The sequence below is a fragment of the Cynoglossus semilaevis genome, chromosome 14, assembly GCF_000523025.1.
Source record: "Cynoglossus semilaevis isolate Cse_v1.0 chromosome 14, Cse_v1.0, whole genome shotgun sequence".
NCBI lineage: Eukaryota > Metazoa > Chordata > Actinopteri > Pleuronectiformes > Cynoglossidae > Cynoglossus > Cynoglossus semilaevis.
In genome coordinates this window covers 524,514-547,675 of record NC_024320.1, presented here as the reverse complement: position 1 = coordinate 547,675, position 23,162 = coordinate 524,514, and the positions used below count along the sequence as shown (strand labels likewise).

General features: G+C 43.9%; 2 protein-coding genes across 4 annotated transcripts in view; one reads left to right on the top strand and one right to left on the bottom strand.

Moving 5' to 3' along the window:
- Nucleotides 1-16,844, bottom strand: part of LOC103389044 (MAM domain-containing protein 2-like) — a 20,315-nt gene extending 3,471 nt beyond the window's left edge. The window contains exons 1-11 of one of the 2 annotated variants that reach the window (XM_025062716.1): nucleotides 16,416-16,844; nucleotides 16,153-16,251; nucleotides 12,075-12,364; nucleotides 7,949-8,033; nucleotides 7,496-7,633; nucleotides 6,313-6,590; nucleotides 6,083-6,176; nucleotides 5,855-6,001; nucleotides 5,116-5,235; nucleotides 4,821-4,966; nucleotides 4,420-4,519 (exon numbers count right to left, since the gene is read on the bottom strand). In XM_025062716.1, the coding sequence (XP_024918484.1) occupies nucleotides 4,420-4,519; nucleotides 4,821-4,966; nucleotides 5,116-5,235; nucleotides 5,855-6,001; nucleotides 6,083-6,176; nucleotides 6,313-6,590; nucleotides 7,496-7,633; nucleotides 7,949-8,033; nucleotides 12,075-12,364; nucleotides 16,153-16,251; nucleotides 16,416-16,446 (1,528 nt within the window). In that variant the 5' untranslated portion in view covers nucleotides 16,447-16,844. Of the gene's footprint in view, nucleotides 1-4,419; nucleotides 4,520-4,820; nucleotides 4,967-5,115; nucleotides 5,236-5,854; nucleotides 6,002-6,082; nucleotides 6,177-6,312; nucleotides 6,591-7,495; nucleotides 7,634-7,948; nucleotides 8,034-8,318; nucleotides 8,404-12,074; nucleotides 12,365-16,152; nucleotides 16,252-16,415 lie in introns of both variants that reach the window. The other variant, XM_025062715.1, reaches the window with a different exon arrangement.
- A 4,964-nt stretch (nucleotides 16,845-21,808) lies between these two features.
- The window catches only part of LOC103389043 (amyloid-beta A4 precursor protein-binding family A member 1-like), a 12,156-nt gene continuing 10,802 nt past the window's right edge, over nucleotides 21,809-23,162 (top strand). For both annotated transcript variants that reach the window (XM_017039001.2, XM_017039000.2), the window contains exon 1: nucleotides 21,809-22,119. The gene's annotated coding sequence lies outside the window, so the exon portion shown is untranslated. The remainder of the gene's footprint in view (nucleotides 22,120-23,162) is intronic.

Genomic DNA, 23,162 nt, shown 5'->3' with positions numbered 1-23,162 from the left:
GGTCGGGGGGTGCACAGGCCTACAGTACAGCCAGGGCTGACCTGAAGAGGGACATCAAAAAAAGCCAAACACCACTACAAAGGGAAGGTAGAAGAACACTTCTCTGACTCCAACCCCTGATGTATGTGGCAAGGACTCCAAATCATCACAGACTACAGGACCATCCACCGCTCCCTTGCCTCCTCTGATGACCCCTTCCTCAACCAGCTCAACAATTTTATGGCCGTTTTGAGAGGGGGAAACCCAACAACCGTAACCAAGGCAGATGTGACTACAGACCACCAATCACGGACTCTCTCCCCCGCCGATGTAGAAGCGGTGCTGAGCAGGACTATAGTCCACAAGGCTGCGCGTCCTGATGGCATCCCTGGACGTGTTCTCAGAGCGTGTTCTGGGGAACTGGCAGTGGAGTGCCGATGGACATATTCAACCTGTCCTTGGCCCGTGCTGTGGTACCGACCTGCTTCAAATCTCCTCCATTGTACCCAATACCCAAAAACTCCAACCCATCAAGCCTCAATGACTACCGCCCGGTAGCCCTCACCCCCATCATTACAAAATGCTTCGAGCGGCTGGTCCTAGCACACCTAAAATCCTGTCTCCCCTCCACCCTGGACCCCTACCAATTTGCATACGGTCAGAACAGGAGCACAGAGGATGCAGTCTCCATAGCACTCTGTCCTCTCACACCTGGTTACTCGATTTCCTAACCAGCCGGCCCCAACATGTGTGGCTGGATAACCATTGGTCATCTACCATGACTATAAACACTGGTGTACCACAAGGCTGTGTGATGAGTCCCTTCCTCTACTCCCTCCTCACCCATGACTGCAGACCTGTCGCTGGTTCCAACACTCATGAATCATTAAGTTTGCAGATGACACCATGGTGATCGGCCTCATCAAAGACAACAGGGAAAATGTGAATCGTCTGGCTAAGTGGTGCGACACCAACAACCTGCTGCTCAATACTGAGAAGACTAAGGAGCTCATCGTGGACTTCAGGAGGAATGCTGTCCACATCAAGGGGGCGGCGGTGTTCCTAGGTTCCTAGGAGTCCACATCTCCGATCTCACCTGGACGACCAGCTGCTCCTGTCTGTCAGACTGATATTCCACTCGTGCCCTCAGCCAGGTGATGCTCTGCTCTCCGCTGTGTCTCCACAGCAGCGTTTCTTCTCCACCTTTGTCCAAATGGACGCTGAGCTGACCGCACCCAGAGCCGTACATGTGATAGAAGAAGGTCAGGCACTGGGGCCCCCTGGAGTTACCAACATAGTGGTAACTCCACTATGAGTTAATATTACAAATCCTGTCAGTATATAGGGGCTATATACTGGCGGGCCAACTCTAGTACACATTTTAAATGATCTTGTGGGCCAAATCTAATTACACAGTGGGTCAGATTTGACCTGAGTTTGACCCGTGCGTTCTACACTCTGTTCACCCAGGACTGTGTTGCTTTCCACAAGGATGAGTACAAGGCGTATTGCATTGGCCAATAATAATATCGTCTAGGTAAACAAAGCTACCAGCGATCCTTCGCGAATGTATAATTTTTAACAATGTCTTTTAGTTTATTCTTTTGCTATATTTTGCGATATAGCGAAAATTTCCCGAGATCGGATTTAAAAAAAAGAATCTGAAACGTACCGAGGGAGCGAAAGGAGAACCGTACAGAGAGGGAACACTGCATACTGAAAGTCCACTCCCATGCCCCAGGAGAGGGACATCCCACCATTTGAGAAGCACTGCTTTATATAGTCTTTGATGCTTTCACAGCTGTTACCTGCGGACATCTGCGCACAGTCTCCGAGGTTAACGTCGATGTCATCCAGAGCCACAGAGCCACAGTCCCAGAAACTCTTGCAGGTGCTGACGAAAACCAGCTGAGTGGACAAATCGTAAAAAAATTTGAACAAGCTAAATCATTATTAGCCCAGAAATAGCTAAACCTTACCCTAAAGGTAAGCTAAATTAAATTGGACACATCAGTTTTCACAGATGGCATGACATATCAAGGAGATAAACGTAAAAATGAAGTTAAGACAATAGCGCGTTCATTCGTTTGTGTTTTTTGCGCCATCTTTTTATCACTACATTTTAATTCAATTCTCTCCACATTCATTCTTTTTGCAGTCATACAATCACTCTTCCTAGTTTATTCTACACATCCCTCCTTCCTCTGACCTTGGCGGGCTGTGATGTTTGAAAGGTGACGTCGGAAGCTATCCAGATTCCTCTGGACTTCTCTGCCTGAGTCCAGATCTTCTGCTGACCGCTGCCACGGTGGTGCTGCAGATACACCGTCAGAGCCTGGTCTGTCTGGTTAAAACCTGCACAAACCACAGAACCAGACTTATTTCTGCTTTGGCGATTCAGTAAAAAAATAATTGACAGAAATACTGAGTCACAGAAAGACGCTGAGAAAATAAGAAAAGCAATTTCCATCTGCATCGATGCAAGATGTGTTGAACAAGCTCACCCCTGAGTGAGAAGACGAAACTGAGGCAGAACTTCATGTTTCCTGGCAGGGTCGGACCAATGAGCCGACTGACGTAGCCTGAGCGTGGGCTCAGTCTGGAGTGGGCCAGAACAAAAGATCCCTGCTGAAGGCCTGAAACCCCGCCTTCCGGTCGGGGGGTGCACAGGCCTACAGTACAGCCAGGGCTGACCTGAAGAGGGACATCAAAAAAAGCCAAACACCACTACAAAGGGAAGGTAGAAGAACACTTCTCTGACTCCAACCCCTGATGTATGTGGCAAGGACTCCAAATCATCACAGACTACAGGACCATCCACCGCTCCCTTGCCTCCTCTGATGACCCCTTCCTCAACCAGCTCAACAATTTTATGGCCGTTTTGAGAGGGGGAAACCCAACAACCGTAACCAAGGCAGATGTGACTACAGACCACCAATCACGGACTCTCTCCCCCGCCGATGTAGAAGCGGTGCTGAGCAGGACTATAGTCCACAAGGCTGCGCGTCCTGATGGCATCCCTGGACGTGTTCTCAGAGCGTGTTCTGGGGAACTGGCAGTGGAGTGCCGATGGACATATTCAACCTGTCCTTGGCCCGTGCTGTGGTACCGACCTGCTTCAAATCTCCTCCATTGTACCCAATACCCAAAAACTCCAACCCATCAAGCCTCAATGACTACCGCCCGGTAGCCCTCACCCCCATCATTACAAAATGCTTCGAGCGGCTGGTCCTAGCACACCTAAAATCCTGTCTCCCCTCCACCCTGGACCCCTACCAATTTGCATACGGTCAGAACAGGAGCACAGAGGATGCAGTCTCCATAGCACTCTGTCCTCTCACACCTGGTTACTCGATTTCCTAACCAGCCGGCCCCAACATGTGTGGCTGGATAACCATTGGTCATCTACCATGACTATAAACACTGGTGTACCACAAGGCTGTGTGATGAGTCCCTTCCTCTACTCCCTCCTCACCCATGACTGCAGACCTGTCGCTGGTTCCAACACTCATGAATCATTAAGTTTGCAGATGACACCATGGTGATCGGCCTCATCAAAGACAACAGGGAAAATGTGAATCGTCTGGCTAAGTGGTGCGACACCAACAACCTGCTGCTCAATACTGAGAAGACTAAGGAGCTCATCGTGGACTTCAGGAGGAATGCTGTCCACATCAAGGGGGCGGCGGTGTTCCTAGGTTCCTAGGAGTCCACATCTCCGATCTCACCTGGACGACCAGCTGCTCCTGTCTGTCAGACTGATATTCCACTCGTGCCCTCAGCCAGGTGATGCTCTGCTCTCCGCTGTGTCTCCACAGCAGCGTTTCTTCTCCACCTTTGTCCAAATGGACGCTGAGCTGACCGCACCCAGAGCCGTACATGTGATAGAAGAAGGTCAGGCACTGGGGCCCCCTGGAGTTACCAACATAGTGGTAACTCCACTATGAGTTAATATTACAAATCCTGTCAGTATATAGGGGCTATATACTGGCGGGCCAACTCTAGTACACATTTTAAATGATCTTGTGGGCCAAATCTAATTACACAGTGGGTCAGATTTGACCTGAGTTTGACCCGTGCGTTCTACACTCTGTTCACCCAGGACTGTGTTGCTTTCCACAAGGATGAGTACAAGGCGTATTGCATTGGCCAATAATAATATCGTCTAGGTAAACAAAGCTACCAGCGATCCTTCGCGAATGTATAATTTTTAACAATGTCTTTTAGTTTATTCTTTTGCTATATTTTGCGATATAGCGAAAATTTCCCGAGATCGGATTTAAAAAAAAGAATCTGAAACGTACCGAGGGAGCGAAAGGAGAACCGTACAGAGAGGGAACACTGCATACTGAAAGTCCACTCCCATGCCCCAGGAGAGGGACATCCCACCATTTGAGAAGCACTGCTTTATATAGTCTTTGATGCTTTCACAGCTGTTACCTGCGGACATCTGCGCACAGTCTCCGAGGTTAACGTCGATGTCATCCAGAGCCACAGAGCCACAGTCCCAGAAACTCTTGCAGGTGCTGACGAAAACCAGCTGAGTGGACAAATCGTAAAAAAATTTGAACAAGCTAAATCATTATTAGCCCAGAAATAGCTAAACCTTACCCTAAAGGTAAGCTAAATTAAATTGGACACATCAGTTTTCACAGATGGCATGACATATCAAGGAGATAAACGTAAAAATGAAGTTAAGACAATAGCGCGTTCATTCGTTTGTGTTTTTTGCGCCATCTTTTTATCACTACATTTTAATTCAATTCTCTCCACATTCATTCTTTTTGCAGTCATACAATCACTCTTCCTAGTTTATTCTACACATCCCTCCTTCCTCTGACCTTGGCGGGCTGTGATGTTTGAAAGGTGACGTCGGAAGCTATCCAGATTCCTCTGGACTTCTCTGCCTGAGTCCAGATCTTCTGCTGACCGCTGCCACTGTGGTGCTGCAGATACACCGTCAGAGCCTGGTCTGTCTGGTTAAAACCTGCACAAACCACAGAACCAGACTTATTTCTGCTTTGGCGATTCAGTAAAAAAATAATTGACAGAAATACTGAGTCACAGAAAGACGCTGAGAAAATAAGAAAAGCAATTTCCATCTGCATCGATGCAAGATGTGTTGAACAAGCTCACCCCTGAGTGAGAAGACGAAACTGAGGCAGAACTTCATGTTTCCTGGCAGGGTCGGACCAATGAGCCGACTGACGTAGCCTGAGCGTGGGCTCAGTCTGGAGTGGGCCAGAACAAAAGATCCTGCAACGAAAGAACTAATCTTTAGAACTAACAGCTAACCATTGTCCAAAAAGGATCTAAAATTAGCCATAACGTATGTTCTAGTTATAGTGTAAGGTTAGCAAAGCACGGCTAAAACATTCCTGAAACGTAGCTAATGCTCAATCTCTATATCACTCACTCTCCCTCTTTCTCTCTCGGGTAAAAAACAATTAGCTGAATTAATGTAAACATGAACAGCTTGACGTTAGCTTATGCAGCAAAAAAGGAATGCTTTGGAGTTGACAAGAAGTGTAGTGTAGATCATAATGTAGAACCTTTTTTTTTATTTTCTCCCTCCCTCGTTTTTTCCCTTAAGCCTACTGTTTACATTAGCAACGACAGTGATTTTCCATAGTGGTAAAATCAGAGCTGGGGCTCTGGGTGAGCTCATACTGTACATGTGTAGTTGGGTTTCTTCCATCTGACCACAAAAGACTGAGCAAAATCACAGAAAATCTGAAGAGTCCATGAACTACCTCATAAAATGTCCGAGCAGCGTTTCACAGCGACTGAGATTTTATGCTAACCTGCGATTTCTTACTTGCGACCCCTACTGCTTATTCTTATTCTTTACAATATGGATTCGTTGTGTTGTCACCTGCTCCGGTGGTATGATCTCCACCCCAAAAAAGATTGGGCTTCACTGACACTCTCTTCCATAATGACCCCACGCCCTGGTCCTGGGTATAACGACAGAAACCCGACTCAAAATCGCAGCTGGCAATGGAAGGATCAAACGTCGGCTCTGTGGTGAGAGAGTACACTTGACATACACCAATTCAGAAAAGATCTGTTTTATTGTCGCTACTGAGTGAATGTTGCTTACCCGTGTCTCTGCTGCAAAACTCAGGCGAAAAGGAAATATCATCAAGTGCGACTCGTCCACCTCTTGGACTGTTGAAGGCCACCTCAAAGACAAGCTACGGGGAGAGATACAGTCACGTAGCCAACCAACATAGTGATGTCTGCTGAGGGCTAGCCTAATATACAGCGGCTTGCTCTATATGTTTCAAAAACTAACAACAGTAAATCCATCTTTACACTGCTGTTGCTTACCTGTACAGAGTAAGGTGCCTTCAGGTCCACCTGGGCAGGAATCCATTCTCTGAGTGTGTCGCTCCATTCACTGCGGTTCTCAGGTCCAGCCTTCCATAGTTCGTGGTACTGACCCAGACGATCCCTTGTGTAAACGGAGAACATGTTCCCTCTCTCCTCACTCCGTTGGTACTGAAAACTCAGGCAGCCCGACAGCGGCCCTGTCGTCATGGATGACGACAGTTTGGCCACCTCCTGAAAAGTCTTGGAGTAGACGGAGTCCACGTACATAAAGTGACCTACGAAATGTTTGAGAAGGACATACCTCTACTGTTTCATACTGTCTTCACGAATGACCTTAAAGTATCTTAAAGTATCTTAAAGTATCACGTGCATCACGTCATCTCACATTACTACAGTACTTCTCAAATAGTAGGGCAGTGAGGTGCCATAGGTTTGGGGTGGGGAAGGAAAGGGATCGGGAGGAGTTGGGTGTGAGAGACTGGACAGAAGTGTACCGCTGCTGTAATGCTTGAACAATACACACGCCTCCAGTCACTAGGTGGCAGCACCTCATACAGTGGTTTACTGCAACCATCTTTCCCCTTCCAAAGAAAAACCCAGCAACCTCTTCNNNTATAGGCCAATAGCTATCACCCCAAATCATAGCAAAATGTTTTCGAGACAGTGGTCATGGCCACATTCAGAGCAGCATTCCAGACACACTGGGCCCCCTGCAATATGCGTACCAGAAGTTCGCAGATGACACTACTGTGATTGGCCTACCTATAGGTAGAAGGTGCCTGGTCTAGTGCCATTGTGTGAGGACAACATCCTCTAGTGGACATGAGGAAGGAGAGGAAGGAGGGGAGACCTGGTTATTTGAGGGCTTGAAGTGTAGGGGGCTCTTCACAACACGGACTGCTCACACTTCTACCCTCAGGCCCGAGGTTACAGAAGTGCCCTTCCCTCTGCTATCAGACTCCTGAACAGTTGACAGGAGTCAGAACCACGGTCCACAGCATCGCATTACATTTTCTCACTTTAAATTTGTACTGAGAAACACGCTTTTGCCATTGTACCTGGCTATGAACCTTTGAACTCTTCGAATCGTGAATCTCGAATCTCTTGATCAGCAAATACACCGTACATCTCAGAATCAAGCTAACGATTACAATGCTTGGTCTTTGAAACGGGTTTTCACCTGTTTTGTTGTTGAAGGTGTGGTCGTTGGTCATGCTGTTGGACAGGAGCTGCAGACCTCCGCCTCCTACATACCAGTTGACATTGGCGTTCCATTGATTACTGTACCCGCACAGGTGAGACTCCTCGAAGTTACACTCTTCATAACAGAAAAGCACAGGAAAACAGGAGTAGCATCAGAGTTGAAGTTTGGAGATAAGGTTGAGGACAGATAGTAAGGATATTGGATAAAGGATGTTGGAGATGGAGTTGCCAGGAAAGAGGAGAAGAGAAGGAGCTCAGAGGAGGACATGGAGATGGGATGAAAGCAGAGGTGGCAGGAGATAGGGTGAGATGGGGGGGGGGGATGATCCCCTGTTGAGAACAGCCGAAAAAGGAAGAAGACTCTACAGACTGCGGAGTTTAATTTATGTAAAAATATTTGACATGTGAGGTGACATGTTAGCCTACTCACCCAGACAGTATCCCGGACTGATGTGGATTTCAAAGATGGACACACTGCTCCCAGTGCTGCGTCCAGGTTTTCCCTCCATCACAACCTAAATCAACAGCAACTTTTTAGTATCAGCAATGTAACTGATAAAACCGGAGGCTGCCTGATGACATCACAGACAGATGAAGGGTCAGAACCAATGGATGCATAAGACCCTGGAAATAGATAAAAAAAAAAACTTGTGCCAATCCCAGTGGATGCACTGCTACTACTCTAAACCCTGTCAGTACATAGGGGCTATATACTGACAGGCCAACTCTAATACACACATGATCTCGTGGACTATATGTAAAAATATTTGACATGTGAGGTGACATGTTAGCCTACTCACCCAGACAGTATCCCGGACTGATGTGGATTTCAAAGATGGACACACTGCTCCCGGTGCTGCGTCCAGGTTTTCCCTCCATCACAACCTAAATCAACAACAACTTTTTAGTATCAGCAATGTAACTGATACAACCGGATGCTGCCTGATGACATCACAGACAGATGAAGGGTCAGAACCAATGGATGCATAATATAATTACATTGCAGTCTAGATATGGCACATGTCATATCGATAATATCGGACATCCTTACTAACAACCAAAGCGAGGGGCTTTAATGACATGGTATAACTTTTATAGACATCATTTACAAACATCTGGTCCATACTCCAGACTCCATCGTTGTCACAGATGACAACTACTTGCCACATGTCTGTATGAGATCTGTTTTTTGTAACCTTGTATGGGTATCGGCGATCAGCAATGGGGTGAAATGTGACTCAAATCCAAATTAGACAACTTACATGGGGCCCACATTGATCCTCTCTGGAGGAAAATCCAATGATGGGAAATATCTAAACCTTTTAGCAGCCAAGTCAAAACTGTCATACACACAATTCATTTTTCCAGCCTGCTCTGTACTAAAGTGTGTTTATGTACCACATGGGGCCCCTCACTCTGAAAACCGGCCCCGAGTTTCAATTTTCTAGGTCAGGACCCCTGTCAAAGTGGACTCCGCCCCTGCCTGGAACATAAACATGTGCAGTGGGGTTCCCACATAATGTTTATATAATACCTGTGTGTGTGTGAGGGTGATGTTAACCTATGTATGCCTGCTCTCAACACTAGTATCTGTGTTATTTTGAATTAAAGCTGACACTGATTACATGCATCTTTTGTTTTGTTTTGGGTTTTTTTTCTGCTGCTGTCCTTCCTTCTACACTACATTATTTGAAACAGATTTCTACAGAAATATTTTGTGTGGGTTTTTTTTAAAAAACTTTTGGGCAAAACTATTATTTCGAATGTCCGTGTCATTCAACTCATTTTATCTGAAGAAATGAAGCACCTGTGAAATGTCTTGTGGAGAATTACTCAGTGCAGTTGTCTGTTTCTAAGCTATGGATAATAGTACTAATAGTAACAAAGTTTATACCGCTAGTGATCAGTGACTTTTCTGATAGGCTACTGTGTGTTATACTAGTAGCATATGTGGGGCACTTGCAAGAGAGAGAATAGTAGTGAAAGTTTAGGTGCAGTTTGAGCCCCTGTCATGTTGAAGCGTGAGTTGGTTATACAGGAGCTGTTAAAACTCTGTTTATGTTCTGTTGTGCTCGGTGTGGTTGATAATAAAGACCCCAACTTCACTGTTTCTGTTTACCTCTGCTGTGGACAAGCACAAAGTGAAGGGAGTTAGCACTGGAGCTAATGTTAGCTTCAGCCCTGGAGCAAATCACAGAATATCATGGAAAAGTTTATTTATTTCCATAATTCCATTCAAAAAGTTAAACTTTCACAGATTATAGATTCAGGGCCCACAATTTAAACAACCTCAAGTATTTGTTTATTTTTACATCATTTGGGCTTCCAGCTCATGAAACCCTCATTGGTAAAAGAATGTTAGAGATGGAGCTACCAGGTAGGAGACAAAGAGGAGATACACTATATTACCAAAAGTATTGGCTCACCTGCCTTGACTCATACTATGAACTGAAGTGCCATCCCATTCCTAACCCAGAGTTCAATATGATGTCGGTCCACCTTTTGCAGCTATTACAGCTTCAACTCTTCTGGGAAGACTGTCCACAAGGTTGAGGAGAGTGTTTATAGGAATTTTTGACCATTCTTCCAAAAGCGCATTGGTGAGGTCACACACTGATGTTGGTCGAGAAGGCCTGGCTCTCAGTCTCCGCTCTAATTCATCCCAAAGGTGTTCTATCGGGTTCAGGTCAGGACTCTGTGCAGGCCAGTCAAGTTCATCCACACCAGACTCTGTCATCCATGTCTTTATGGACCTTGCTTTGTGCACTGGTGCACAGTCATGTTGGAAGAGGAAGGGGCCCGCTCCAAACTGTTCCCACAAGGTTGGGAGCATGGAATTGTCCGAAATGTTTTGGTATCCTGAAGCATTCAAAGTTCCTTTCACTGGAACTAAGGGGCCAAGCCCAGCTCCTGAAAAACAACCCCACACCATAATTCCTCCTCCACCAAATTTCACAGTCGGCACAATGCAGTCTGAAATGTACCGTTCTCCTGGCAACCTCCAAACCCAGACTCGTCCATCAGATTGCCAGATGGAAAAGCGTGATTCATCACTCCAGAGAACGCGTCTCCACTACTCTAGAGGCCAGTGGCAGTGTGCTTTACACCATTGCAACTGATGCTTTGCATTGCACTTGGTGATGCGTGGCTTGGCTGCAGCTGCTCGGCCATGGAAACCCATTCCATGAAGCTCTCTGCGTACTGTACTTGGGCTAATCTGAAGGTCACATGAAGTTTGTAGCTCTGTAGCAATTGACTGTGCAGAAAGTCGGCGACCTCTTTGCACTTGCCCTTGATTTTATACACCTGTGGCCAGGCCAAGGGATTAGGACACCTGATTCTGATCATTTGAATGGGTGAGCGAATACTTTTGGTAATATAGTGTATGTACGATAATTTGTTTTTCTTTTTAAATTTAGTGGGTGCTTCTTATATTCAGGTGCGCTCAATAGTCTAAAAATAGTCTAAAATTACGATGCTACTTTACATTCACCTTATTGGTGTCAGTGGAACTCGGGCCAATAGTGAGACCCTCTGTGCTGTTTGGGATGGTGATGGCATTTGACCTTGTTTGAAGACTAAGAGGATTAGAGCAGATCAGAGGAACTCATTTTGATTGGTGAGAGGCTTGAAGCAGAGGTGTGGACTCGAGTCTCACGACTTGGACTCGAGTCAGACTCGAGTCATCAATTTGATGACTTTAGACTCGACTTGACAAAGTGTAAAGAGACTTGGAACTCGACTTGGACTTTAACATCAATGACTCGTGACTTCACTTGGACTCGAGCCCTTTGACTCGACAAGACTTGATGCTTTCTTCAAAACCCAAAGTGATCTGTGTAAATATATTATTATTTTTGTTTAAAAGGACTCGAAACAGAAACGTATGGACTTGGGACTTGACTTGACACTTTTTAGTCTTGACTTGGACTCGACTCGGACGATGCCTGTCTTGACTTGAGACTTGACTCGGACTTGAGTGCAAAGACTTGAGACTTACTTATGACTTGCAAAGCAACGACTTGGTCCCACCTCTGGCTTGAAGTTTTGAATATTAGCGGCGGAGAGATTGTGACTTGATGGAATTGTTAGAAGAGATCTCAGAAGATCTCAGAAGATCTGTAGATGTTTTGAAGAAGGACACCAGGTGTAACGAAAACAGCGAAAAAATTATGAAAGACAAGAAGAAGAAGGATTCTTGCCAACAGCCAAAAGGTTCTGGGTTCCCTACCATTCAGTTAGCAGATCCTAGATTTGGGGGGACATTATGTTTCTTGACATTATTTACAAAGGTGTGTGTCACACATGGTCAGTTAATTATGCTTTTATCAGGACCTTACCATTTTCTTCTGATAGTAGGGAAATGTAAGAATTGCAGGTATAGTCAGATTAACAAACCCTACTTTGGAAATGGAATCCAAATGAACCACTGATCCTTCAGAAAGATAAACAACCTCCAGGATACATCAGAGGAGCTTTTAACCCAAGCCCCGTCTCGTCCTCTGAAGGCAGCCTTAGATTCAAACAAAGATCAGAGATCGTGTAATGTCTCTTACCCTGTAAGGTTCAGTGTTGTTCCTCAGGTCCATGCTGGAGATGACCCAGCTGTCTGAGGCCGTCTGGCTGCTCCACAGGGGTCTGTCCAGGCTCTTTCCTTCCATACGCTGCAGCACCTCCAGAGTCCCTGACCCTGTAATCTGGTAGACCAACCTGAGACAGCTCCAGTCACTCTGGTCCAGAACTGAACTCAACAGAACACCCCTGATCTCCTTCTGGGGGTCATCATCTGGTTCTTTTTCAGCCGTTTGATCATCAGTTCCAAGTGAGTCGACCGCCACAAAGTGACCTGGGACAAAAGGAGGAAATGGATGTTGTTAACATTTACTCCTTGGTTTATTTATGTTTTTTTTTTTTTTTTACTGTTTCCTCCTCATGATTCAAATACCCTGGAATGAAGGCCTTGTCTTGACAGACGATCTGCCATGTTCCTTTGTCTTAATATTGAAACTTGACAAGGGCGAGAAAAACCAAAGGCTCAACACCACCTATTTCTTTATTCAGTTTTCAAAATATTTTATTTGTCCATCCATCCATCCATCCATCATCAACCGCTTATCCGGGGCCGGGTCGCGGGGGCAACAGTCTGAGCAGGGACACCCGGACTTTCATTTCTGCCGCTTGTATCCGGGATCTCGTTCTTTCGGTCATGACCCATGACCATGAAATATTTTATTTGTAACGCCTGAATTTACAGAAAAAAAACTTTTATTGACTTTTTAACTCTCCTATGAAAGTATGTCTCTGGGAAATTACCAAATCAGTTTTTTTGTATTTAAAAATAGAATAAAGATAGATTTTAATAAAACTGGATATACCGTCATTTCCGGTCTGTAATCCGTTATTTTTTTCACGTGCTTTGAACCGTGCGGCTTAAACAATGGATTTTTACGGGCTAACAAAATTCATACTGCTAGTGATCAATGACATTTCTGGTAGGCTACTGTGTGTTATATTAGCAGCATATGTCTGTCTGTGAATGGCTGTGAGTGTATATGAGCGTGGGGCGTGCAAGAGAGAGAGAGAGTAGTAGCTAAAGTTGAGAGCAGTTTGAGCCCCTGTCATGTTGAAGTGTGAGTTGGTTATACAGGAGCTGTTAAAACTCTGTTTATGTTCTGTTGTGGTCAGTGTGGCTGATAATAAAGACCCCAACTTCACTGTTTCTGTTTACCTCTGCTGTGGACAAGCACAAAGTGAAGGGAGTTAGCCACGAAGCTAATGTTAGCTTCAGACCTGGAGCAGATCACTAAGTCTCCTCTGTTCATTCCAACTACAGTTGGGGCTTTGAAGCAGGAAAGAGCTAATGTGTAACCAGTCGTGTTACAGGCACTGTTCGGAAAAAAGCATTCATTTAATTAAAAGTGAAAGAAAATCTGTGGCGCTTTGGCCCAGAGGCAATGTCTCTGTCGTTGGTGTGAAACCCCAGGGTTCAGGGATTCTTTTTATGAATTTTTAAAAAATTTTTTTTTAAAAAATTCAGTTTTCTTCGGAGAAAAACATTTATTTAAGTGAAAAAAAAAAATTTCTGTGTAACATCTTTCCATGTAAATGTCTCATGCTTATAAAGAAGTGAGGCCTGTCGTTGGTGTGAAACCCCAGGGTTCAGGGATTCTTTTTATGAATTTTTAAAAAATTTTTTTTTAAAAAATTCAGTTTTCTTCGGAGAAAAACATTTATTTAAGTGAAAAAAAAAAATTTCTGTGTAACATCTTTCCATGTAAATGTCTCATGCTTATAAAGAAGTGAGGCCTAGTTATTGTCATGTCTGTCTGTTTCCGTGTTTTCCTGTGTTCTTTGTGGGGTAATCTGTGGGATCACACTCACCTGTTGGTAATTAGCTTCACTTGTGTCACCTGGTGTTCCCTGTGTATATATACCCCTCTCCCTCACTCTGTCGGGGTTGGATCATTGTAGTTGGATCATTGTTCAGTTTGTTCTGTCAGGCTGTTCGTGTTCTAGTAGCAGTTCGTGAGTTTCCTGTTCTGTTTTTTCCTTGTGTTCCGTGTTACAAAGAGAATTCCATGCCTGGTAGTTCTTTGTGTTTCGTTAATTTGGACTTTGTTAATAAAACGACCTGCACCAGTACTGCACTTGGGTCCTGCCTGCTTCCTGTCGCTGCCCGCACGTGACAGATATGTACAATTACTTTTTTTTTCTTTTTTAATTTAGTGGATGTGGCTTATATTCAGGTGTGCTCAATAGACCGTAAATGTTGCATGTAACATTTTGTTCTTTACTCCAACCCTCTGACCAGATCACATTGAATAAAAATATAGATTAAGAACCTAGGATATGAAGCTTTGTACAAGTTTTTGATTCAACTATTGCAACCATTGTCCGGCTGAAGATCTGAGTCTCGACGAAAATAAACCCCAGAAGTTTACTTTTTTCATCACCTTCATGATTCCCCTCTCGAACACCTCACTGCATCTACTCATCTTTAACTTTGTAATTAAACATGAGAAAAGACGACAGGAACTCCTTGTCCCAGGATTTACCCAGGAAATCACTTCTTGTTTTTTTCAGAAACAATTTTGCTTAAATTCTTGACTGAAACCCTCTCCGATCATAGATTTATGAGGCTGCAGGTCTGACATCGGGGAAAAATGTTTTGAGCTTTTCTCTTCCTGCAGCTCCTCGGGATGTTCTTCAAAAAAAAAGTGCACACGAAATGCAAACTTTGTGGCCATTCAGAGAGTCCGGGGTTTTGCAATGTGGTTCTAAATATTAACTTTGTTCTTAACTTTGACTGTATTCTTATTTGCTCTTCTCGACTCTGATCGGCCCTCACTGCCAGCTCTGTTATGTATTTCTTAGCCTGATGACCCCGAGGCTCCTCAATTCGCAAAAACACATGTTTACATTCATGGGCACAGACCCTCAGAGTTGAGGAGTGATGTCATTTTACTAAAAAAAAAAAGAAAAAAAAAAGTGGTGCAGTAGAAGAAGAACTTCTACCTTTTCTGACCTTTTCTAACTAGCCTATGGCGACAAGGATGGAAACAGGAAATAAGGAAGTTGACACTGTCCAGCAGAGACATTTTCAGATATGTTTGAGCAAAGAATGGAGGAAGGATTAAGGAACGGAGGGAGAGAAAGAGTCAAAGACGAAGTTTTTCCACCGGGATTTGGCTGCAAACACTGACTAGACAGAACAGGAGAGAAAAGCTGAGCAAATGAAGTGAGGTTAGAATAGAAATACTGTGATGACTCTTCATTTTGTAACTGTCTTCTTTTTTGTTTCTAGTTATTGCTAAGTATGTTTTGCGTCTAAGCTAACCTTTAGTCACCTCTCACACAATTTTAAAATTCTCTTTTTGAGATTTTTCTATACATTTTTGACATTCTACATCTAAGCTAAATATTTTAGCTTCATTTGGCTAACCTTAGATTGCTAATCCTGCTAAATTGAATCTATTTTAGAAACATGTTTAGCTATTGTGTTAGCTGTTTGTAACAATTCTGTATTTGGTAATACTTGCTCCAATTTTGACTACATTGCACCTCTTCCTAAATGTTGAATCTACAATTATCAAATCAACCGTATCTTTACGTGTATTATTATGTGTTGATGTAGTTCCACAAAATAACATAAAAGTTGACGAGGGAATTAGGGATTTGTTCAGTGCTAATGTTCAGTGAAACATGGATTTATTCAAGTATCACAGTAAAGATTTAGCATCCAATCTGTCGGAGCTTCAACAAAAGGCATCATCTTTAACATCTGATAAAAAAAAAGAAAAACGAAATGATCTAATCAGTGTGCTTCTTTGATCCTTGCATGCAGATACCGTGTGACAGAACACAGATACATGGGTGTGTTCAGTGCTCATCCTATGCAGCCAGCAGAAAAACCTACATGTGTTATTTTACTGGCTCCAGATGTTCAGCTCCAGATACTGGCAGTCAATGCACACCAGATGACTCTTTGTGCTGCTGTGGCTTTGGCCACATCCAGCACCAAAAACACAAGACGCCGTGGCTCGAACCTGCCTCTGCAGAATCCACGATGTTAGCAAACATCTAAAGTGAATGCAAAAAGCAAGGATTTTTTACGATGAATGAAGACGCAAATACCATCTATGTGCAAGGTCCAGCTGCTGAAGTCCGGATCTGACGTGTAGTCGCAGGTGTTGCTCTCAAAGTTACAGGAGCCTGGAAGCGCCTGGATCCTGACTTTGAAAAAAAAAAAAGAGAAGAAAATTAGGAAAGGTAGAAAAGACGTTAAAAGAGAAGGAAACATTGAGAGAGAGAGAGGCAATGGTAAATGTGAATCACAGAAATTGGCGTCGGCCGGAACATTTAGAGAACTGGCAGAACCGAGCAGAACAGTTACTCACCAGCCAACATCAGGAGGTACAGTGGCAGCATTGCAGATTTCCGGTGGGACAAAAAGGTTGACTTTCCCTGCAGAAATATCCAGCAATCAAAACAGAAAAAGTTTTTACGGCCACAGTTTGAAAGAAAAAGCTAAAGAAAAGTTGCAGCCAAAGTTTTGTTTTGCTGAAGACAATCCTCGAGCCTGGGAGTGTCTTTCCAGCTCCTACACTGGCAGCACACTGACGCCTTGCACCAAGTCTGCAGGAGGAGGGGAACGGAGAAGGTGAATGATGGTGTGGAGGGTAAGAGAGGAAGGGAAGGGAAGGGAAGGGAGGGAGGAGAAAAGTTAAGAAGGAAAGGAAACTTGGTGAGGGAGTGAGTGAAAGTCAAACACGTGGGAGTGGTGAAGGACGACAGAACGAGAAGGAGATGAAAAACAGTGGTCTTCAAAAGTCACCCTAAACCAGTTTGTCTTGTTACAATTATATGACCAGGATTTTTTTACAATTCTGTTTCTCCTGCACCATTGGAAAAGAAGCAGTGATTGGATTGGTCGAAACTGCAACTTGTGGATCCGCCGCTGCCTCTCACAGCCAGATTCAATCTGTCACTTATAACTGATGGGTTTTCCATCCTTTAGTTGGAATTATGCCAGCGAACCAAACTTACCACACAAGGCAACAGTAAAACATCAGCCCCTGCGTCCCTGCTGAGCAAAATTTATGATTTTCTCCATGGACTTCTCTATGATGTGGGACGATGACAACAATTTCTGTCATTACAGTAATTTATGCTTTTACATTTTTTTTCGTGTGGCTAAGAGTTGTTTATAAATGAAGTCAGACTTGGTTATAAATTCATTGACTGCACAAAAGCCCACAGAGATATTCAGTGATTTTCCAAAAAAAAAAAAAAAAAAAAAAAGCAGTCTCGCATTGACACATCAGTCAGGTTTGAATTTGTCATTTTGTCACGTTAATAATTAGAATTCTGGTTTAAATTTATTTCAGTTACATAAACTGAACAGTTGGAGCAACAAAGTGTCAGTAGCTGCTCCGTCTTTCTGAGTTAGAATGATCCATTTGTTCTATGGCCTTCTGTATGAGAGAGAACACGTTTTAAAACATTTCCCCATCCTGCAGTAAAATGTTGTTCTGTCAACATACATCCTTTAGTGGCTCACTCACTCCTGTGCTTATGCAGCCCAGTGTGACCCCGCATGTGTTCCACATGGACCTGGTGATGGAGCTGTAACTTTTTGGCCAAGGAATGTCCGGCGAGATGACATTAATTTGCATATTTTTGTGCTGAAAACCTCCTTCAAAGCCAGGGTTAATTGACTTCACTGGAAAAGTTCAGGCCGTAAAATCCAAACTTTTACGATCTGATCCAATCAATATTTTGCAGCCATCTCTACCGTTGCCCTGGATTCAGAATTCAGGTTTTAGGCAGTGTTTAGTGTAATATGAAGTCTGTCATTTATTTAGAAAAAAAAAAAACCACTCACTTAATTTTGACTTTAATGCACAATGTGCAACGACCTTTTATTGACCCTCTCACTGACTGATGGTGATGGTTGCATAAGAGGAAGAGTGGGAAAAGAAAAAGACAAATCGTACTCTATCGGACAAAAAGAGAAACAAACAAACACTGTTTTACAGCTGTGGCCCATCTCTCTCTCTCTCTCTCTCTTTCTTGCGTGTAGAGTGTGGAGGATCACCAGTTCATATCCCATATTTTTCTTCTGTGTGGAAGGGGGATGGGGAGGGGAAGGGTGTGTCCAAAACATGCAGAATGGTGAGTTACCCACTTACCCAAACGTAGCCATACTGTAGGTGTGAGAATGGTGAGTTACCCACTTACCCAAAAGTAGCCATACTGTAAAATGTTATTGTGATTTTAATGGTGTGTCCTTTAACAGACTCGACACCTCGCACGGAAAGGAAAATCGGATCAGCGAGAGTAACTGCTAACACTTGTTTAATCAACTCCTCTTTTTTCGTCTTTATGTTCCCCAGAAACGATTAGGTCTCTTTCTGGAACTAATCATTTCCAATGATGTTGAACCGGATTCCTTTCAGCCTCGTGCACCAACCAGTGCAAAGACAATGAGTTACAGTGTGTTCAAGGAGGTCCAAGGACTGTCCTCACGTATCACCAGTCATCTGGTTCATTTTCCTGGTCACCTCCATCGGTGTTTACAGAGCATTCATTAGTAGTGTGAGGCCAGAGGCACCAGAGTGTGTCTTGCATGTGTGTTTCATACTGAGGTTATTGTTCATATTGTGAAATTCAGTCAAGACATTTGCTTCCCAGTTATGTGACATTACGTCTGTTCAGCTTTTGGGCTTTTGATTACTGGGCTGAAGAGCTGCGTACTGAAGGTGTGTCCTTTCAATTCAGCTCCAGCTCCAGCTCCATGAGGAATCAGTGCCAGAGTGTTGTGCTATGCGGTAAGAGAAAGAAGCTTTTAGAGTGCCTTGTTTACTGGTAATACCTTGAAGATTCATCACTGCTTGCATTGTTTGAGGATAGTCACCGTGTACTCACCTATATATAGTGCACTCCCTTCCTGGGATCCGATGCTCGCCACAGCTCCCTTATGTCACCGAACTGGAAGGAATGTATAAGACATTCATCCATCCATCCATCAATGTCCGCTTATCTGGGGCCGGGACGCAGGGGCAACAGTCTGAGCAGGGACACCCAGACTTCCCTCTCCCCAGACACTTCCTCCAGCTCTCCTGGGGGGATCCCAAGGCATCCAGGCCAGCTGAGCGACACAGTCGCTCCAGCGTGTCCTGGGTCTTCCCCTAAATCTCCTCCCAGTAAGACATGACCCGAGCTCCTTACGAGGGAGGCGTCCGGGGGGCATGCGATGTAAATGTCCAAGCCACCTCAGCTGACTCCTCTCGATGTGGAGGAGCAGCGGCTCTACTTCGAGCTCCTCCCGTGTGACAGAGCTCCTCACCCTATCTCTAAGGGAGCGCTCTGCCGCCCTGCGGAGAAAGCTCATTTCAGCCGCTTGTAGCTTGGATTTTTTTCTTTCGGTCATGACCCAAAGCTCATGACCATAGGTGAGGGTAGGGACGTAGATTGACCGGTAAATCGAGAGCTTTGCCTTTCGGCTCAGCTCCTTCTTCACCACAACGGACCGATACTGCGGCCGTAGCGTCAATCCGCCTGTCAATCTCACGTTCCATCCTTCCGTCACTCATGAACAAGACCCCAAGATACTTAAACTCCTCCACCTCAGGCTGGATCTCCTCCCAAACCTTGAATAAGACATTCAATTAAATGTTATTATTCCTTGGTTATCTACACAGAGTGAGACATCTGCCTGCCCCCGGTGCGCTGGAAGAGGATCCCTTGAACACTTGAACACTGATCCCTTGAGCCAGGACCTGCAGCATGCACTGGGGTGGTTTGCAGTCGAGTGTAAAGGCGCTGGGATGAGAATTAGCACCTCTAAGTCCGAGGCCATGGTTCTCGACCGGAAAAAGGTGGTTGGCACCATCTGGGTTGGGGAGGAAGTCCTGCCTCAGGTGGAGGAGTTTAAGTATCTTGGGGTCTTGTTCATGAGTGACGGAAGGATGGAACGTGAGATTGACAGGCGGATTGACGCTGCGGCCGCAGTGTCGGTCCGTTGTGGTGAAGAAGGAGCTGAGCCGAAAGGCAAAGCTCTCGATTTACCGGTCAATCTACGTCCCTACCCTCACCCCCCCAGAAGAGCCGGCCCCGGATAAGCAGTTGATGACGGATGGATGGATGGATGGATGGGTGGAATATAATCCATAGTGAGTCGGATCAGACAGATCATAGAAAACGTTATTCTTCACCTACTACTGGCTCTAGCTTAGCGCCGACTTTCAGTTCAGGCACAACCCCTTGAGGCGAGGCAGAGTACTGTTTGTCTCGCTACTGACTTTTCTCTGCACTTTATTGGCTGGAACAGAAACAGGCCTGCGTCATGTGATCCAGTTTGTATTGGATCGCGCAGTCAGAAGTGAGGCACAACTCTCGGCTGCCTCACCCGGGATTTCTTCCCTGTTTTTGAACGGGAAATACTCAAATTCGGCGACTTTAACTTAATATAATGTAAAAAATGTGTAGAGTCATAATGAGTATTCAGTGGAAAATATTAACACTTGTGTTCGTTTCTTTTTTTATAATGACGGCAGGTGAGGCACTGCCTCCCCTGCTTCCCCTGACCTCACCTAATCTGTATGTCTAATCTATCTACTCTGTATATCTAATCTGTATATCTAATCTATTTAATCTGTATAGCTAATCTGTATAGCTAATCTATCTAATCTGTATATCTAATCTATCTAATCTGTATTTCTAATCTATCTAATCTGTATATCAAATCTATCCAATCTGTATAGCTAATCTGTATATCCAATCTGTCTAATCTGTATAGCTAATCTATCTAATCTGTATATCTAATCTATCTAATCTGTATTTCTAATCTATCTAATCTGTATATCAAATCTATCCAATCTGTATAGCTAATCTGTATATCCAATCTGTCTAATCTGTATAGCTAATCTATCTAATCTGTATAGCTAATGTGTATATCTGATCTAATCTGTATTTCTAATCTATCTAATCTGTATATCAAATCTATCCAATCTGTATAGCTAATCTGTATATCCAATCTGTCTAATCTGTATAGCTAATCTATCTAATCTGTATATCTAATCTATCTAATCTGTATTTCTAATCTATCTAATCTGTATATCAAATCTATCCAATCTGTATAGCTAATCTGTATATCTAATCTATTTAATCTGTATAGCTAACCTATCTACTCTGTATATCTAACCTGTCTAATCTGTATATACATATAATCTATCTGATGTGTATGTCTTCTCCACAGAGGAGTACACACACTGTTTGTGTGTGACTGAGTGATGGTTCCACATTGCCACATTCCTCCTCCTACATCACATAACTGTTGCTCTGGTAACAGTTGCTCTGGTAGAACAGATCATGTGACTGAGGGGAGACATTTAAAGCAGTGTTTACAGCAGACAGAGTTATAAGAAATGAATTTCCTCAAATGCAGACCACTTCAATAAAAACCTTTTGTCACAGTTTTTGATAATAAAAATAGTATCAAATGATTGTATTGTTTTTATAGGCAAAGTGTTTTGTGTAATATTAAAAAGGTTTAATAATTTTAAACATGACATTAAGTCATTCATTTTGTATATTTTATCTCTATTTTATCTCTTTTCATTTTTTCAGTCATTCATTTTGTATATTTTATCTCTTTTCATTTTTTATGGGATCCCATTCTTTTTAATGAGAAACAACAACAGCGACACCACGGCCGGTAAATGTAACTGCAACAGGTGAGTATGGGCGGTGCCTGCACTGTTCTGCAGACTGTTGACGAGGATGATGCCGAGGCTCCGCCCACTCACCGACTGTACGGTGGATGTGTCTCGGCAGCAGCAGCAGCAGCAGCAGCATCAACCGCAGGGCTTGTTAAAGGCGCTTTTGTAACCTCGTTAATCCGCTCTGATGTCACGGCGCGGAGGGAAAGCTCAGTTCACCGCTCTAATCCCAGCCAACGTCCCTTGAACAACAGGAGCCGGGCCGAACGAACCTCATTTAACCGAGCCGAGGAGGGCAGACAGCGGGCATAGCAGCGATGATGACCGCAGCGGTGGCAGCTGGAGGAGCCGGGCCTCTGCTCCACTGACATACAAACAGGTAAATAACGCTAGATGAGCATAATAACCAATGTGAGTGTGTTTTCTCGGCAGACAGGCGCACACACACACACACACACACTAGTTTTAATCTGGCAGCAGGCAGAGAACAGCTGACAATTCACAGTGTACTGTTCTAATCCGTAATGTCACGTTCATCTCGGTAAAAAAGCGGTGTTATCGAAAGTCACGATGCTAAACGGTCAGAAAACGTCAGTGCTTTCGTACATTCCGCTCATATTAACAATTTTAAATAAGGGTCTAATTGCGTATCTATATGGAGGATAAATCCTAAATGATACTGACACTGGATTTTATCAATCATAATAATAAGTTGTTGATCTGTGGATCTTCCGAATACGTACAGACTCGACGGAATAAATTATAGAATAACTACATTAAACAGAAAAATAGTAGAAATAATAATATTTTTATATATTTTTAAATTACGAAGCAACAGTAATAAAGAAGACCACATTCATGGTATTAGAATAATCATTGTAGGTTGTTTTTGTTACATGAAGGCCTGAACTAACATGCAAACTAATAAACTAACACGAACATTTATTTATTTATTCAGTTTGCTGAATGTGGCACGGCAGTTATACTGATAGACACTTCGCCCTATAGGTGGCAGTAATGTGCCCAAAGCGTGTTTGCCTGCTTTAAAGAAGATGAGCAGGATGCAGTGAATGAAGAACACCTAGAACAGGCGTGGGCACATTTTTGACTCGCGGGCCACAATAGGTCCTGAAAATTTGACGGGGGGGGGGGTCGTAAATGACATCTGAAAGTCATAAAGGCTAAAATGCGTTTTAAGCCTGTGCTACGTCATCTATTGGAGAAATGCGGGTATTGCAGGGAAAAGGCAGAAGTATAAGGATAATATAAATTAATAATACAATTTGGACGGGCCAGATTAATAAAATTTATCTGAAAAAAAAAGATTAAAAAGACAAACGTGCCGCATCCGGCCCCTGGGCCGAAGTGTGCCCGTGCCTGGACACAATCACACATCATTATCAGGTGGTACAGTTGACACAC